Source organism: Achroia grisella, unplaced genomic scaffold, assembly GCF_030625045.1.
Source record: "Achroia grisella isolate CSIRO2021 unplaced genomic scaffold, CSIRO_AGI_Agris_v1 utg149, whole genome shotgun sequence".
Taxonomy (NCBI): domain Eukaryota; kingdom Metazoa; phylum Arthropoda; class Insecta; order Lepidoptera; family Pyralidae; genus Achroia; species Achroia grisella.
The window spans coordinates 3090933-3111374 of record NW_026712644.1 but is presented as its reverse complement, the minus strand read 5'-3'; the positions used below and the strand labels follow the sequence as shown (position 1 = coordinate 3111374).

The 20442-nt window shown below is 35.3% G+C and overlaps 1 protein-coding gene across 2 annotated transcripts in view; it reads right to left on the bottom strand.

Annotated features, from left to right (window-relative positions):
* Nucleotides 1–7808: 7808 nt before the first annotated feature.
* The window catches only part of LOC131840700 (uncharacterized), an 83563-nt gene continuing 70929 nt past the window's right edge, over nt 7809–20442 (bottom strand). Inside the window, exons 9-10 of one of the 2 annotated variants that reach the window (XM_059188890.1) lie at nt 11261–11314; nt 7809–10436 (exon numbers count right to left, since the gene is read on the bottom strand). In XM_059188890.1, the coding sequence (XP_059044873.1) occupies nt 9486–10436; nt 11261–11314 (1005 nt within the window). In that variant the 3' untranslated portion in view covers nt 7809–9485. The remainder of the gene's footprint in view (nt 10437–11260; nt 11315–20442) is intronic. The other variant, XM_059188889.1, reaches the window with a different exon arrangement.

The window sequence follows — 20442 nt, the reverse complement described above, 5'->3', positions numbered from 1 at the left end:
CATTTTCCATTTGATAGAAAGGGATAAGACACCAATCGCTAAATTTGTAGTCGAAGCTATACGGTTTCCGTTGAATTGCAAACTGCATTAATTCAACATTACTAATATTGTGAAATCAACTTTAAAGTTGTAATTTTAAGACTGATTTTCCAATGTTTGTATTTTTTATTTAGTGCAGTTTATTAAGCATGCTATCTATTCGGGGGCATACATAATTTACGTCACACGTTTAGGGAAAGGGAGTCGATAAAGTGTGACATAGTGTGACAAGGGATGGAAGGGGTCCTTATGTGACGTTACATTTCAAAATATATACATACATGTATTTAAATACATAACTTTTAACGAGAAATTTAATAATATTGCCAAATTCGTATTCATAAACAAGGTTTTGTAAATATTTGTTGATGAGTTTACGCTCGGTTTACTAGAGTAAAATTGTAAAGTATGTGACGTCACTAGTCAGAAGGGAGTCCCTCAAATGTGACCAACTGTGACAAGTGGGGAGTTGTTAGAAAATCATAAAATTCGCGTGACGTAACCTATGTATGGCTTCTTAGTACATAGTAACGTTTTTAACTACCAGTTCTTCCTCTTAAAATTTATCTAAGAATAGAATATTGCGTGTTATTGAATAAATTTAATATTCTACGTGTTTGGTAGTACAAAGAGGTTTCTAAATAAATTTAAGGTAATTATTACCATTGTTTTCTCAAGCTGTTTTTATTAGTAATAGTACAATGTAAGAGGCATGATATCGTAGTCCTCCCGAATGGCAACACATGAATCTGCGTGCATCACGTCATCATGTCATCCACGACGGTCACATGATGACGTGATGGCCGTAGTTCAGTCTGTAGTAGACTGTACTTGTGACGGTTACCATTTACCAACCGCCTGTTGGTCGTCAGTTTTTTGCCATTCCAGATACATGGTAAAAAATATTTCAAAGCAATAAATATGTAACAAGAATACATAAACTAACGTACAAATATATTTACAAAATAGTTTTATATATACTTAAGGTTTAAAGAAAATAGTGCTCGATATATTCATGGGTTAAATAGGGGTGTATAGTTACGTCACACATGGGGCGAGGAGGGGATCGATAGTGTGACATAGTGTGACAAAGTATGGGAGTTATAAGTTTCAAAATCTATATTTTAGTGTTAAAACTAGCAAAAAAAATTTTTTTAACGTAGGATGCGTTAACAATTTTTTTTTTTGCCAGCTACATTTTTTTTATTTCTAACCCTAATGTGTAATGGCCAGTTCGTCTAGCTACTTCAGTAGAGAAGAACTGGCAACAATTTTGTCGAATATTTTTCTATAGCTCGAACAGCGATTAAATAGTGTATACATATGTTCAATATATAAAAATAAATATGTCTAACATATTTAGAAATGAGATTAGTAACAATCCTCTTCCGCCCCAAATAAAGAGTTTACTAATGGTTTTGTCGGAACCCTGAGTTATTGAGCACTATTTTGCTTAGACCTTTATATATCTTCACGCCATGGCTCTTAGAAAATGTACCCGTAATACGTAGCAATAGGCGGGTGCAATGGGGTTTCCAAAATACCACAACGCAGGGCACGTACTCATACTACGTAACCCAGTCGGGGGGTCAAAAGGAGGGTGTTGAAAATGGCAATTTGGGTTTTTTTTTTTTTGGATGATAATGGAATGGTGGACCCGGCGGGTCACCAGTGGAAGATGATAAGATGAGCATGAGGTCAGGTCAGTTAGCCCATCGTGACAAGCTCACCAGGAATTTGTTGCGATGGTTTCCAAGGGGAACCGCGTGGAGGTCGACCTGACATTGTACATTGCTAGCAATGGGGTTATCAATCCACATTACAATCAATCCCCTTTCCCCCCTGGCAATTTGGGTTATAACCCTTATTGATATAATAAAAATCCCCCTCGAGCAGGGAAGGAGATTACGTATACTAGGGATGGTCAGTGATACGGGGGTAAAAAATGTAAATTTTTTTATGTTGTATAGGTGCGCCCCCTTACGAGGTAAATAGAGATCTACATTGGAGACCTCGTTAAAGTCAGTATCACTCAGTTTTCAGCCTACTGTCTACCCAATAACCGACCTGGCGTGAAGGTTGTTAAGTAAAATAGCTTGAACAGTAGAATATCCTAATAATTGGTAACATGATCGATGTATTATATTTGTAATATGCATTCGACTGCGTATTTTCTATTTTAACAAAGGTTAGAGTCTAACAATCTGTTCGTCAGGATGCTTTAGAAGTTACACACATTACAATTAACATGCACGATTTTACCGTGACGTGTATGAGAGATATTTGGTCGTGTATGGACCGCTTTATATGCATATGTTCTTCGGCTATAACGGGGTCCTATTCTGAAATGTTGTTCTCTAAATTTTATATCTAAAAGTTAAATTTTAATTTTGATATTTTAGCAGTTGTGCACACCGCTTTAATTACTACTGCGAGTTCGATTCCTCGCACGGTACAAACGTTTGTATTCATGAGTATGATTGTTTGTATCGGTTTAGGTGTTTTCTATGTGCAAAAATCTAAGTATTTATATACGTTGATTGTCACAAGCTCTGCTTACATTAGGACTAGATGGCGTTATGTGAATTGTCCACGGGTGTTAATATTATAAATGCTTTTAAGAATTGTACTTAATTTGTTTTTAATTGCCTCTCCTACGCTCTTCTCATAGTCATGATATTCAATATCATGACTATGAGAAGAGCGCGGGAACATACAATAAAATCTTTTGTATTTAATAATATTAGTAGAAATAAACCGGTAAATATTATTCTATAATGCCGACTAGAACAGAAAGGAAATTATTTAACACGTTAAAAACCTATGAATAAAAACCAACACTGGATTATATTTAGTTTGTTATGTGTATCCATAGCCCACTATTTTCACTTTAAGTATCAAATTAAAATTTCAGTTTTAAATAAAAAATGTAGAGAATGCCATCTCAGAATCGACCCTTAAGTCTGTGACGCGTGAGACATCCACCGTATTTTTTATATTATAGAAAAAAAAAAATGGCTTTTTGAATTGATGTCTTCACTATTAAGTTTTTTTTTAAGAAGCCAATTCAAAAGACCATACTTTTTTTTTTCGCTAACAAATTTATATATCTTAAGTTGTGTATTCGAACACTGTTTATCAGGCGTTGATATTTTTTTTAGTGGACGTTTAGTGACGTCATAGATTAGGTGTTTTTTTTTCTGATTTTTATATCTGTGAACGCTGGGAGTTGCAGCGTGGTTGTGTAAGCATGCTGTCTCTCTTTTATTGTATACATTTATATATAGTCGTCTCGTTCTAATCAGTTTGAATTATATATAGCAAGACTGAATTTAATTGAATAAGATTATGTTGTTTTGGATTAAAAATAATATTTAAATTATGACTCTGCGGTCCCATTTTGCTAGAAAAGCTTCTTTCAGTGTCAGGGCAAGTTAAAACCATGCCCCGTTACGGCTTTTTTTCGAATTTTTTAAAGTTAATACAGAACATTTTATAAACCAGATAATTTTTAGGCAGGGACGGCTTCTCCCTTGCTTCACAAACCTTCCCCTTCTGGGCACGCAGATGCCCTTTTCTTTTAGTTTTGTAATCAATATGTATTTTTTTTTTCAAAGCGTGCATCTAGTCTATGCGATAATTTCAACGAAACGTTTTCATAACTGCAACTCCTTGCAGGCAGTAATGGCGAGAGGTTCGATACCAAATTGAGTATCTACTGTTTGATTGAAGTGAATATTAATTCTCATACTTCGAGATGTCCTCTGTCTCACTCACACTACAACTTAGAAAGAGAAAGAAAATTATAGGGCCAATAATGAGAATTCTCATTAAGTGGCATCGATAATGAGAATTAAGTATTGTGTAACAGCAAGAATTTAAATGCTTCAATTATGAGAATTAAATTGCATTCGGTGGCGAGAATTTATTGATGTGGAATGGCGAGAATATAAAGACATCAGTTATGAGAATTAAATTGCGTGCAACGGAGAATGAAATGGGGTTAATGGCGAGAATTAAGGATCGTCTTCAATGTTGATTAGTTTCAATTTTAGTTACGATACAAACTCCATTTGGTTTTAAACATCTCGGCATTAACGCTGCCAGTGTGTGGTATGGATGCGGCCTTTCTGTAATTTTGTACAAACGAATTGTCATGCGGTTTTTTAATAAAAAAGACAAATCAGAAATTCCGTATGCTTTTTTTTTATTATTTATCTGTGGCCTAAATTACACGGAACTGAGATTTTATTATTATTTTATTAATGTGTAAGAACATTTTCATTTGAAAACACCAACTTTATAAAGTGCACAGTTTTGCAATATGTAATCTAATAACAGGGCAATATCGATAAATATAATTAAACAAAAATTAAAATTTAATATGATCTCGTTCCGTGGGTACCAATATTTTTTAGTTTATGTATCAGTATCAATGCTAGTTTCCGCTACCATTGACCGAGGTGTTTTTTAACTGGAATGGTAAGTTGCTATGCTACGTCATGGTAAGTAGTAACAGCAAATTAATACTAATCCATTAACTAGTGAAAATAACTTCCGCAAACATCTTATTTAGTAAACCACCAAGTTTTTTTAGAAGTTTATCGGTGCCCGTTTAGAGTAGCAATTACAAAATTCTCGAATTGTAAACAAAATGGCTAATTTTTTTTAATTATATTTTACCCCGCATTTGTACGTGACAATGAAAGTAATAATCATAGTATGGAATTAATTACGGAGGTATTATATAGATCTAGTCCGCAGTAATGGTAAAGCATGTATATCACGAGTGTGACATGATAACGTGATGGACGCGGTACGTTTATTTGTCATTTTATTTACTTTAAAAAGTTGATCATAAAAAAGAATTACGGCGTAAATATTTATCTAATTAATCAACATATTTATTGACTGTAATTGTAATAAAAAAGCAGTTTTATTCATTTCAGTAGTTCACTAAAATTACGAATAAAATACGATTACAATTTTTCGGCCATTTTGTTTACAATGTGTCAATTCAAAATGGCGCCATTAATTTTCGAACTAGAATTCTGGATCCGTCCGGAACGGTTTAAATAAGCAATACATTATTTATACTTCAAATGCAACGTCTCATTATGTATTATGATCATGACATTGTTTATTTATGTAGTTTATTCAGAATGGGCCCTCCGTAAATTATGTCATACATTAAGGGTTGATTTATTTGCATTAAGATGGCCTGATTTTACATAAAATTTGTGACAATGTCACACTTCCCGATAAAGTGTGACATTGTCACAAAGTTTATGTAAAATCAGGAAATCTAGGTCGTAACGAAACATTTCATTTTGAATGTTAAAGTCACGGGGAATTAGTGAAATGTGAAATGTGACATAATTTACTACTGGCCCCACATAAAGTATTTGTGTCGTGAAACATTTTGTAATAAGCATAAATAAAGAGCATTTTTCTGTAATGGTTTACATAAAAATGGACCGTATTTTCTTATATACACGATTTATATTTATACATGCACGATAATTAATAATAATAATCAAAGAAGTGTAACTGATAGAAAGAGATGCAAAACAACGATGAGTTATTTCCTGTCTATGCCTGCAGTTTAGCGTGTTTGAAGATTTATCTTTTTAGCTTCTATTTGTATTTATATATCTCGCATTTGGTTTTAAACTTTTTGTCTAAATATATTAAGGTGTATTATCGAATGCTGAAACGGTTGCAATAAAAAGTACAATGTAAAAGACAATGTTATAATGTGTCAAACAAATGTATTATTAATGTTTTAGTTGGAAAATTTACGGCGAATTTTGGAAATGATTGTAAAGCTCTCAAGGTTTTTGACGAATTGCCAAATTATAGTAAGTGTGGTGTTATGATCAGTGTTGCTAGATTACAAAATAAGATAAAATGTCAAAACATTTTATCCTATTTTGTAATCTAGCAACAGTTATAGCAGTCATTTAAATTCCTAATCGATATATATGTATTCAAATCTTAAACCGACCTAACAAAGTTATAAATTTTGTAGAAATATATAAGGATTTTCAGTTGTATCTAGTAACACTGTTCATTATTTTTTGACATAAATTAGAAATAAAACAAATTATGTAGCCGATTTCAATAATCGTTTGGCATGGCGCCATTTTTAAAAAAGGTTTGATATTTGAATTTCGAAATGGAACGTTCGGAAACTATCTAGTCATTCAAATATAGCTGTCATAAACAATGCAGTAACTAGCTATTAGGTTTTCATCTACAACATCATTACCTAATAAAATAAACATTACGAATCTTGAGAGCTCTTACAATCAAGTTATAATAAAATTGTACCCTATTGACAATTACTTTTAAGTCCATATTGCCATTTTAATTTGGAAGTGCATTTTTATTTGTCGCATAGTGTGTAAGGTTTATTTTTAATTTGCCTAGGTTATACCGCGGAGATTGTTTCGTACGATCATTATGTAAATATACTCTTGAAGGCAGAATATATTATTAGAATGTTCACTTTATGTTGTAGTTTTATTTTCAACCGACTCCAGAAATGGTAAAGTAATAATTCGACTGCATATTTTTTTCTTATCTCCTTTTTTCTACGTGAATCGAAATTGAGATTGTTAAATAATAATTTTTTTAAAAGCAGTTATTTAATATCCATTAGTAAATATTAGTGTCCATATAAATGTTATCCATAGCATAGTGAAGTTAACAATCTGACTGTATATTTTTTCGTATCTCCTTGAACTGATTTAAATAGTTATATTTTTGAGAGCTTTACTTCACGAAGGGTGTCATATAAACTTGATCAATAGCTGGCCAGTTTCTGCGGTATTCTTGAGGAAACATGGGTTTTTTAATACAAAGTTCTTCCCCTAACCAATGATATTGTATTATACTCAAAAATAAAATCCGTTCAATTTTAAGGAGAAAACGGGAATCACTATTTCTGCTATTCTCAGGATGTAGCTGCAGTTGTCTCATTTGCAATCGGATAAGTATGGAGTGTGAGAGGGATATGTAATATACATATATATATATATATATATATAATTGTCAATATAGGAGGAAGGAGATTGTTAGTAATGTGGATTGATAACCCCATTGCTAGCAATGTACCATGTCATGTCGACCTCCACGCGGTTCCCCCTGGAAACCATCGTGTTAAATTCCTGGTGAATTTGTCACGATGGGCTAACTGGCCTGACCTCACTCTCATCTTATCATCCTCCACTGGTGCCCCGCCAGCGTAAACCGTTAGCGCAGGCGGGTGCACCATTCCATTATCATCCACAAAAAAAATTGTCAATATATTTTTTTATGACTAGAACACGGTTTATTTTAATAAGCCTGAGGGGGCGTTAAATTAGTAATTTATGGATAACTGCCTCCTATATAAATAGCGAAAAATGTATGTTTCTCCATCCCCTCCAATCAATGCCCCGTCCAATTCAAACGGGAATCGAAATCAAGACTGCCTGAGAGGTTGGAACCCCTAGCGGTGCCCTCACACTAAAGTCGTATCCAGGCAAGAGTCGAGCTTCAGCCGCTACATAAGTCCTTTATTTAGTTTGGAGTGCCATCTTCACTCGCCCCTATCATGCGATGAAGCTGTAAAGGCCAGCTGTTGCATTGGAGTAATACGAAAAAAATATCTCCGTTAAAATTCTGAATGAAACTTGTTTTAGATAAAATACAATTCATACAGTGACAGTTTCACGGCCCTGGATAATAAAACAAAAGCTTTGTTAATATTGTATTTATTTTTAAATATATCCTATAATTAGAATAATATTTTGTTGGATATATTACGCATGTGGATGATAATGATCATTATGATGGATGATCACTTCCACGCTAATAGCAATCGCCGACACCAATATAAACAAATAAATAACATTGAAGTGTCCATTTGTAATTTCAAATTAACTACTATTCACTAAATATATATAAAAGTATATACAGTACTTACATAGAAAAATTAATTAAAAAAAAATTGCCTATGTTTGTCCTTGCGAATCAGTGAAATGGCTTGGCCGATTTCGACGGGTCTTTCACTCGCAGATGGCTAATGTTATAAGGAGTAATTTAGGCTACTTTGTTTTAGTAACCTTATTTATTTGAATAGAGTAAAAACGCAGACAAAGTCGCGAGTAACAGCTAGTAAAGATTTAAACAGATCGCTACGATTTATTAATGATTTTCAGAAACTGTAAATTGATATTAGTATTGAAGCCACTAATACTTATATATAACAATATCCTTCCCTCTATAATTTTTTGTATGTATACGGGAATGTTGCAACTGCCTGCGCTAACTATACAGACTGACTGGCCACCAGTGGAGGATTATAATAAACTAGGACTATTCACACAGCGCCATCTAGTCCAGAGCTTGTATTATAGGTACTAGACTACTGATATAAAAGCTATACACCGATATACATATATCGATAACACCCAGACTGATACAAACCTTTGTACTGTGCGAGGAATCGAACTCGCGATCACGAAGTGACGTGATTGATCACCAAGGCCGTCAGAGGCCGGAGGATGATAAGATGAACATGAACTGATCGGATAGCTCATCATGATGAATTCCCCAGGAATTGACTACGATGGTTTCTAAGGAAAGTATGTAGATATAGTCTTGATCAAATACTACTGGTATACTATATATATTGAATCTATATACTTGAGGTAGTCATGTTCGCTATAAAGTTTATACTTGTTGAAAGTGTTCTCTGTCGTGTGTGTCAGTTCATTCGTCATACTCGAGAACGGGTGCTGTTTGTGGGGACTGGTCTGTTCGGGTTACGAACACATTAAACTATTTGATTTTTACAAAATTGCTGTAACATATACTGATGGCCACTCTATTCTCCCAAATTTGAATTTAAAAATGAATCTTTATTATTGTAATCATATACAACATTTATTTGACAAGATTACGAGCTGAGTTTCTTGTCAGTTGTTCTCATCTCGAAATCATTACGAACTGACGGTAGATTTGACATATCATAAGAATCTGTAATAGATCTACATGAATAAAAATATTTTGATTGTTATTAGCATTGCTATTTCTATGTATTATTTAAACCGCATTTCTTGATTCATTGTCTTTCTCGTTTAGTCCAACTTCTTTTCTTGTCCGTGACAAATTAAATATGGTTGCATCTTTTGCATTAGTTACGGTAAATATCTCAGAACTATCTCCTTCCACAAATTCTGTTTTAATATGTATATTTTCTTCTAATGTCACTGATACATTAACCTTGCATTCTCCAACTTATTCCTTCCTTTCTATACCACTTCTTGTTTCTCCTCTTTCCTCAACTTCTTCATTTTTTCGTTGGTACATTACGCTGGTGTTTTAATTCTTAATCTTCTTCAAATCATGCTGGTACATTTAACGCATTTATATTCTTGTTTGCATTATCTTACCCATTATCTCATTCCTACTGCGTACCTTATGTCATCTTCTTCTTCTTCTTCTGCTTCATTCTCCTCAACTTCTGTTTTTATCTGTGATGAATTAATAAATATTGGTGTATCTTTAGTAGTAGGTGCAGCATGTGACTCAGGATTATCATCTTCTTCTATAACTTCGGTTTTAATTCGTATATTCTCATCAAATGTTACAGGTACAACTATAGTGCTTATATTCTTGCTTGCAAAGCCTTCGTTATGTTCGACATCCATATTATTAATTGGCAATACTTGAGTAGCAGTTCTAGAAATTTCTACATTTGTTTCAGAATCTTCAGGATCTTGTATTTCTGTTTTTATTTGAATACTCTCATTAACAACTTGTCTTTTCTCTTTAATATTTTTACTTGTCAATTCTTCAGCATTTGTAGAAGTTGAATCTCCTGCATCTACTTCTGTTTTTATTCTTATATTGAGATCCTTTGTGGTTTTTTCTGGGGTTTTCGATCCCTTTTTATGAACTTTTTGTTGCCGTTTTGTCTTTTTACGAGGTACGGTTTCATCATTCGAATCTGATACATCTTCTGCATATTTGATCGTATTAGCTAATCTTCTTGGTCTTGTGCTTCGTTGATTAGTACTTGCACCTTCTGAGTTATCATCTTCACTAATTTTACTTTTTTGCCTTTTTCTTACATTTGTCTCTGTCTCACTATTACTCTGCTGTTCTATGTTGTCCGTCGAAGTGTCTTGATCTTGTTCTGGGGTATTCTTACGACTCTTTATTCGCAGTTTCAATTGAGCGACTGACTGTTTCAATCTTGCGTTCCTTTTCTCCAAGATACAAACTTGTTCCCTTAATGTAATTATTTCGCGGTTTTTGTCTCTCATCATGCCATTGCACATCATCAGCAACTGGTCCAGCCTCCTCATCACCGGTCGAGTTGGATCAGTAATGTTGTCTTCCACCTGGAAAATATTTAATATCATGCTATTAGAATGGCAAGGCTATTCTAGGATACGTTCTATTAATATTGTTTTAATTATTATCATTAATATTTTAAATAGTGCCCTCTCTCTTCCCCTTTTTTACGTATATATATATATTTTTCCACGTTTTGGTGCCACTAAATGTTCACATAGGACATACAATAAAGCTGAGTGGAACCATTTCAGTGCCTATATGGATGTAAAAAATGATTATTTTATGTTTATTTTTAATTATCTACATGGTAAATTAAGTTTAATTATATATACATTTTATATAATCTTTTTTTTTCGTTTGTTTGTTTTTTATATTGTAATATTATTGAATAGCACTGAATAAATATTTTCTTTCTTTCTATTTATTGTATGTTTAGTTCTATTTAATATATTATTATTTTTATTTATACTCTTTATTGCGTCAATTACAGAACAAAAAAAATACAATAGAAAATAAACTGATACAGAAAACCTCTTCCAGACTACCTTTGGGTGGACAAAGAAATAAAAATAGGAAAAGAGTAAATTAGTCAGAAATCAAAATCTAAATAAAACTGGAGTATCTTTTTGTAATATTGAAATAACCGTTTTTTACTACATGCATATGAATTTAAATACGGTATATACACCAAAATATTTTTGTAACAATTCTGTCTGTTTGTTCTGACTTATCTCTGAAATGGCTGGACCGATTTTGACGGGACTTTTTTGGCAGACTTAGGCTATTTTTATTTTAGAAAAATTAAATTAAATTTCAAGCGGACGAGATCGCGTGTACAGCTAGTAAAGAATAAGTTTTCTATACTTACCATGGTCGACATAACATCAGTGGTTGCGCGTGGGTTACTCGATCCCGGCTGCGCCTGTTAACAATAATAGAGTTATAATAATAATAATCTCAGGACAATTCACACAGCGCCATCTAGACCCAAGTTAAGCTACCTAAAGCGTGTGTTATGGGTACTAGATAATTCAAATTCAAATTCAAATTCAAAAATCATTTATTCATGTAGGACATTTTAGCCGCTTATGAACGTCAAATTTTTACATTATAATTTTATTTTTTTCCCTACCGTCCAGTTCGGTATATAGATCCAATTGAGAAGAACTGGCAAGAAACTCAATTGAATTACTTTTTTTTTTAAAGCCAGTTTATTTACAATGTATATTTATATAGGTGTCTATGTCTAACATTAAATGAAAATTCAGTGCATGAACAACTATTGCCATGCACACTCGTCATTCAAGTAATCGTTTAGTGAGTAATAGGCTTTGCTCAGTAAATATGATTTAACAGATGTTTTGAATTTATTTAAGGGTAATTCCAACATATCCTTTGGTATCTTATTGTAAATTTTTATACCTATTCCCATAAAAGACCTATTAACTTTTTCTAAACGATACTTGGGGACAGCAAGTTTGTCTTTAAATCTAGTATTAATATTATGAATATTGCTGTTTTTTGGAAATAAGTCAAGATTTTTATGAACATATAGGATATTTGAATATATAAATTGAGAAGCAACGGTGAGAATATTTGCCTCTTTGAATTTCTCTCTTAATGAGTCACGACTCTTCATACAGTAGATCGCTCGAACGGCACGTTTTTGTAATATGAATATATTTTTAATATCTGCCGCTTTTCCCCATAGTAATATTCCATAAGAGAGTAAACTATGAAAATAACTAAAATAGACTAATCTAGCAGTATCAGTATCAGTGTACTGTCTAACCTTACGCACGGCAAAAGCTGCTGAACTTAGTTTCGCTGCAAGGCTTTGAATTTGTGCACCCCATTGTGTTTTATTATCTAGTGTGATTCCTAGAAAGACAGTAGATTCTATAAATTCGAGAGATTCGTCATTTAATTTAATATTGCAATTAGTATTAAAACTTTTAGACAGAGAGAAATTAACACATTTTGTTTTTTTAGCGTTTAACATAAGATTGTTAGTTGTAAACCAGTTGTAAACCAGCACTATTTACATCGTCATAATTATTAGTCATTCTATTAACTTTAAAAATCAATGAAGTATCGTCTGCAAATAATACTATGCCGCATCTATCCTGCATGGCATATGGGAGATCATTAATGTAAACTAGGAATAAAAATGGACCGAGAATAGATCCTTGAGGTACACCCATTTGCACAAGTGACCCGTCAGACGTAGCGTTGCTAACCTTCACTTTCTGTATTCTATCAGATAGATAAGATTTTATTAAATTTAAAGCATTGTCTTTGACGCCATAAAAAGCAAGTTTTTTTAGCAATGTATTATGATCAACGCAATCAAAAGCCTTAGAAAGGTCACAAAAAACACCTATCGCATCCATTTTAGTTTCCCATGCAGCAAATACGTGTCTAAGCAACTCTGCACCTGCGTCTGTAGTTGAACGACCTTTGGAAAAACCGAATTGACTATTGTGGATTAAATTATTTAAATTGAAATAACTGACAAGTTGCATAAGGATTATTTTTTCAAAAATTTTACTGAGTGCTGGGAGTATAGATATAGGTCTATAATTTATTGGGTCACTCCTATCTCCAGATTTAAAAAGCGGTATGATTTTACTAATTTTCATTATGTTAGGAAATTTACCTTCATCTATACATTTATTGAAAATAAAAGCAAGAGAGGGCGCAATAATTTCCATTATACTATCCAGTATTTTAACAGATATACCCCATAGATCCTCTGTTTTTTTATTATTAAGCTGTTTGAATATTTTCATTATTTCTACTGATGATGTATGTCTAAAGTTAAATACAGCTGATGACTTGCTAACATTGTCTGTTAGTAAAGTTTCAGCAGCAGACGGGGAAGATTTTAGAGCCTGTGTCGTAATTAATGGAATATTAGTAAAATAAGATTCGAATGTATGCGCGACCTCTGTGTCGGAATTTACCAATTTGTTATTAATATTTAAAGCTATTTTGCTATTTTGAAAATTAACTTTTCCAGTTTCGCTATTTATTACTTTCCAAGTGGCTTTTATTTTATCTTTAGATTTAGTTATTATTTTACCTAAATAGAGAGACTTAGCTGTATGACAAACCTTTTTAAATATTTTCGAATAAGATTTTACATGTTCATGAAATAAGGGATCGGATATATAGCTTCGTTTTTCGTAAAGTTCGTAAAGATTAGCCCTAGACTTATAAATACCAAACGTGGCCCAGTCACAAAACTTTGATTTTACACTAGTTGAAAATGTTTTTGTTTTAAATTCACTGCTAGCTTCATGTTCAATTAAATTAAAAATATGTTCACATACAATGTCCGGGTCATATTGAGGTACTATGACACTAGATATTTTATGTTCAATTTTATTTTTAAAACGTGCCAAATTCTTTTGTGTTATTTGTCTGCATGTAATTGTTTGAGTCCCTTTGGATCCCTTAGTTTCAATTATAACTTTTTGTCCGTAATGATCAGATCCAAGACAGTCGAAATTCATTTTCACCTTTACTTCACAATTACAAAAAACATTATCTATACAAGTGGCAGAATTTCCTGCGACCCTAGTGGGTTCTAAAAAAAGATTGTGCAAATTAAATGATTTAAATAAGTTAATCAATCTTAAGCTTATTGAGCATTCCGATAATAAATCAACATTAAAATCGCCACATACAAATAATGTTTTATTCCGCCGTGCGACTCGTCTCAATGCTTCCTCCATAGCCAGTTCAAAAGAATCAAAACAAGCCGATGGCGGACGATAAACGCAAATTATTATACAAGTAACTAATTCTACGCAAGATAGTTCAATTGTTTGCTCAATAGAAATATTTACAATGTCTTGACGGTTTTTATATTCTACATCATTTTTTAAAATAATAATTGACCCGCCATGAATGGCATTGTTCCTAGCAAAAAAACTAGCTATATTATAATGTTCAAAAGGACAAATTATTTCATATTGTTTAAGCCAATGTTCTGTCAGACATAACACCCGTACATTGTTAGATTCTAAGAAAAGACTTAATTCTAATTCTTTGCTGGAGAAGCCACGAATATTTTGATGAATAATGACCATATCCTGTGGCTTAACCAATGTCGTAGATGTTAGTTTAAATTAACACATGTCACATTATTAGTATAATTACTAATATTACTAATTAAATCCGTTATACTACTTATAATGGGATCATAAATGTTATACGCTAGTAAACTAGCAATAGTCTTTTTTTGTTTTTTAGGAAGATAAAAATTACCTCCCGTCATATAATAATTTGTAACAAATTTGTTACTTTCAAAATAAAATATATCATTACAATGATATGTCATCGAATAAATTAAATTATTTATACTATAAATGAACTTATTCTGTTCATTAGTCAGGGATTGAGAGTAGGGAAATGCACATAATAATATTTTACCTATACCAAGCTCCACTATATTATATAATGATTTTATTAAATTAACTATATCAGATTTACGCATATGCAAACAATTCCCTAACGCTATTACTAGGGTCGTGTGAATATCATATTTTTCATTTACTATATTTTTTATAATCTTATATATACCTGATCCCGGAAAACAATTATTTATTACTTGTTGCGAGAGGCAGTTCGATAATAAACTACCTAAATCCTTGCCAAATTCATCTGAATAAATAATTGTTCTCCTGATGGTTTCATGTACAGTGCTGCATTTATTTACTTTTGTACTGTTTCGTGTGGGTAAACATGAAACGTCTGGCTCCGTGACGGATGAGATATCAATGTTCAACTGATTATGGTGGGACGGTTGGATATAGTTATCAGACTCTGGTGAATTACCGTGACATCTATCCGTAAGAGAAACAAACCGCTCCATGTTGTAGTTACCTAATTTTATTAAATTATCCAACTGATCAGAATATTCATGTATTTCATTCTTAGCTGATTCGTATTTCAAAGATAAATTGGACAACGAGTTCTCTAATAGTTTAATTGATACAAATACACAGATATTTTTTTTGTAAATACGTACATTACAGCCAGACTGATCATATTCATGAATACAAATGTTTGTGAAGTGCGAGGAATCGAACCCGCGACCATCGGAAGTAAGGTGTGCTAAACGACTAGACGACTGAGGCCGTTAATAAATCATTATGTAGTATATAAAACTTAATATGCTATCGTTGTTGTCGATCTCACATTGTATTTTACTGATAAAGGCTATAACAGAATAGCAGAGAGGGTGGACTCACTGCCCTCACTGAGTTATAGACCGTTTTGTCTCATTCATTAGTTTTTAAATTATATTATTGTATGGGCAATAGTTGTATTGTGTAAAATGTTTCTGTTTGTGACAAATAAAGACTATTATTATGATTATATTCTCTTTTTCGCAGCTTAAGTTGGTTATTTTTTTTATATATATATATAACGAGGGTAGTTCCTCTATTTGGGATACCTCGTCATCAGAACCCATGTTGGGCATGGTGTAGGCACGAAATAATAGTCTTGATTTAAAGTATAATAGTCTATTAACTCACTCCCGATAACAAAATAATAAATTTAACAACGATCAGCCAGATGCAAACGGATTAGTCAGGGAAACGCGGCAAGTTCGGTACAGAGTGCAGAACAACCTCTCGCGCTCGCCCCCAATTCAAAAGTGCCGTTTCGTAATTGCCGTTAAAACTGCTTTACCCTGTACCGACCTCACCCAAGCAAACCGCTTGACGTTTCCAACAACGATAATAGATGGCGCTATTCTAGTAGAAACTAATCAATTGAGCCTCTTTGTTGATTCTGCGACACGGCCATCTTGACATTTCACACGTCCTCGTGTGAAGCATCTGAAACAAGAATTCACGGAAAGTAAAACGTCCTTTGCTCGGCCTCCCTGACCGACATGTAATGATGATGAAAACAAAGTCACACAATTTTATTTTGATTCACACAGTCTCTCTAAATCTTATAAAGGGAATCTCAATATCGCAAATAATCACCACAGTGTGATAATTTCGCATAAGGTTCATAATCATAATCAATATTCAGAACAATACGTGAAACATTCCAACCAAATCCAGTATGCAATGCTCTGTTAGGTACCAAGTCTCTGTAACACAATGCCTCCATCTGGCAATTCAACGGGACCTCCATCCGGTACCCGATCACAACACAATACATTGCCTCCATCCGGCAATTCAACGGGACCTCCATCCGGTACCCGATCACAACACAATACATTGCCTCCATCCGGCAATTCAACGGGACCTCCATCCGGTACCCGATCACAACACATCACATTGCCTCCATCCGGCAACTCAACGGGACCTCCATCCGGTACCCGATCACAACACACTACACCTACTTGGCACCCCAGCAGTTACTTACATCACCATGCCGACGTTGGCCACCAACCTTAAGTAAACACTTAGGCTCGCAGCCACGGACAACATCGAAATGCACGCAATCCGAGTCACTTGCATACTGTATTTGCTTCTTCCCATTCCTCACATAAGGTCACCATCATTGTCAGCCGGTCCTGTCTCGTCAGTCGGAATTGTCTCGTCAGTTTTGCTACAGTCATGGTCAGAGTCAGTGTCAGAGTCCTTGTCGTCAAAATTATCACTATCAGGCATTTTTCGAAGACGGTCGTGCGCATACTTATACGTCCGATTCGAATTGAGAGCTTTGAGTACATACCGGTCTCCTTCCAGTAACTCTACAACTTTAAAAGGCCCTTTGTATTTAGGATCGAGCTTTGTCTGATTTCGTTCTTCATTTTGCAGGAGTACAAAGTCACCAATAGTAAATGGTTGTAATTTAGCTTTGGTAGAATCAAAACGTACCTTATCATAAGCTGAGCCGTTCTCCATATTCTCCACAGCCTGTGACCTTACCTGCTCGATATCGACTACGTGGTCGTCATCCAATACTGATAGGACATCTAAAGGCCTCGCAACCCTCCCAATGAGAAGTTCTAAGGGGCTGGCTTGTGTGACTCGATTCATCGTGCAGTTGAGAGCCAGCTGCACGTCAGGCAAAGCATCTTGCCACGAGCGACTACTTGTTTCTATTGCAGTAAGCATGTTTTTCAATGTGCTCATGACGCGCTCCACCTGGCCGTTGGCCCTCGAACTACCTGTCGCTATTAGGTGAAGCTTAATGTTAACAGACTCGCAATAGTCCTTGAAGTCTTTGCTGGAGAAGCACCTACCTTGGTCGGCGATTACACGGTTGGGCGCACCAAATAGTGAAACACTAGATTTCAAAGCCCTAATACTACTAGCTGTGTCAATGTTTAGCGTATGGTGAAGTAATACGTACTTGGTGAAGGCATCTACAAGCACAAACACATACTCCTTCCTGTCATTCTTGCCGCTTAGTTTTCCCGTAGCGTCAATATGTACGGTGTGCCAGGGTATAGCTACCTTAGGAATGGGGTGCATTTTTGCCTGTACTTTGCCAGAATGTGACTTAGAAATTTTGCACGTAGCACAGCTGTCTACAAACTTTCGTACAAACCTCGTCATTTTGTCAAACCAGTAAAGTTCGTAAACCTTTTCTAAGGTTTTTTCCCATCCCAAATGCAGCAAGCCTTCGTGTACATTGTTTATAATAGACCACCGAAACGTCCTTGGAATTATTGGAAGGCACAGAGTCTTACCACGTCGTTGAATTTTACGATGCAAAACGCCTGATCGAAGCTCATAGGTCTTAGCTACATCAGGAGGAAGTTTTCCGTCCTTCAAGTCGGATAGGAGCTTCGAAAGCTCCCCATCTTTCTGTTGTTCTGCAATCAGCCAGTTGTCGTTCAGTTCGGCTAAATTAATTTGTTTACAGCTTACCTTCTCGAAAGGATCGCTCTCTCCGTCATCTGGTAATGGATTCCTTGAAAAGAAATCTGCATGAGACATTCGCTTACCACTACGATGAACAACGTCGAAGTCAAAGGCTTGCAAGAAGGCCCACCATCTGTGAACACGTGGCGTTAGGTCGGTTTTCTTACGAGTCGACTGCAACGAACTGCAATCTGTGACCACGTCAAATTTGCGACCATGCAGATAATGTCGGAAATGCTTAACTGCGTTGACTACAGCGAGGGTCTCCAATTCGTATGAGTGATACTTAGACTCTGCAGCTGTAGTGCGCTTACTGAAATAAGCAACAGCATGTGTCTTACCTTCTTTTACCTGGACAAGAACGGCTCCATATCCAATCGCACTCGCATCCGTATGCAACTCTGTCTTTAGTACTGGATCATAAATCGATAACACTGGCTGACTAGTTAGAATAGAAATTACCTGTTGTCTTATGGTCTCATACTCGGGTTTCCATTCGATCCGACCATTACCGGAGGTCAAAGTATACAGCGGGGCCATAACTTGAGAAAACTTTGCTATGAACTGACGAAAGTATGAGGCTAAACCAATAAATTGGCGCAATTGCGTCACCGTCTGGGGTGGTGGTAATAAAGTCAAACAACTCACCTTGCGAGGATTAGGTCGTATCTGCCCTTGACTGACTTCAAATCCGAGGTACTCCACTTTCTGTTTTAGGAAGGCACATTTCTTATGATTAAGCGAGAATCCCTTATCTGAAAGGACCCCAAGCACTATCTGAAGTCGCTCAAGAGCCTCGTCAACGTTTTCTGCGACAATGAGCACGTCGTCCATGTAGACTACAACATAAGTATTCACCAAATCCCCAAGCGCATGAATGAGAGCTCGCTGGAACACCGAGGGAGCGTTTCGAAGTCCGAACGGCATGGTCAAATATTCAAATTGTCCGTCGGGTGTCACGAAAGCTGTTCGCTCTATAGATTCATTTGAAATGCGGATTTGGTGAAATCCTGACGCCAAGTCTAAAATGGTGAAGAAATGGCCTCCACGCAACCTGGCTATTTGGTCAGAGATAAGCGGTAATGGGAATCGATCAGGTACCGTATTGTCATTCAGTTCGCGGTAGTCCACACACATTCTATCCGTGCCATCCTTCTTTTTAACGAGAAGAATAGGACTCGCAAACGGTGATGAACTACAGCGAATTATATTGGCCTTAAGCAATTCATCGATTTTGCTACGTACAACCTGTCGTTCCTCGGGGCTCAACCTATAGGGACGTCGATTAACAGTCTTATGGGAGTCTATAAGGCGAATTTGCATGGGTTCAGTATCTGCAGGGGATGTAGGTACACCGGAAATAAAACAATTTTTGAAAGATAGCAAAATATCCAATAATTCAGATTTTCTTTCAAGAGGAACGTCAGTGTCTATCGTGTCAAAGTCTTTATAGTCAACTACCAGGTCACATGTCTGAACTGTCCGTATTTTCTCAAATCGTATCTTATCTGATGATATATGAACTATTAGACCAATTGATAATACCTCACGTCCAATCATAATTCCATATCGCAAAAAAATGTCAGGTAAAACGTGTAAAAGAATTTCAAAAATAATTCCGTCAATCTCAACAGTAGTCAAAATTTGTACAGTTGACCTAATAGAAGTCTGTCCAATACCAGTCAATGTCACATTTTCATAAATTCGTTTACCACTAAATTTACAGGACATTCTTTAACAAGCGAACACTCAGCACCAGAGTCATAATAAAAATAAAATTGCTCACCAGAATGCCATAAGGATCCAGTAGGTGTCTCCACAAGACACACATCAACTCGCTTCTCCTTGGCGGGATCAACCGTGGTGCTCCTCTTAGGACAGTTGGAGGCGTAGTGTCCTTGTTCGCGGCAATTGAAGCAGGTGATCCAATCGGCTCTCCCTGGTGTCTGGTTACTTCTGCCGCTGCTAGACGCCGACGTCCTCGATTGCTCTTCATGTGCCTTTGGGTCTCTTCTCGAGCGACATTGCGCCAATCTGTGTCCTGGTTTCCCACAGTTGAAACACTTGGGCACAGCGTTGGGCCAATTCGGTGGGTTCCTTTTCGCGTCAGGACCTTCACGTTCATCACCACCAGATGGGGCGCTCCTCTTCAGAAACGAAACAGCCTTCAGTTCTCGGTGTAGATCGTTGCGGGTTTTGATGT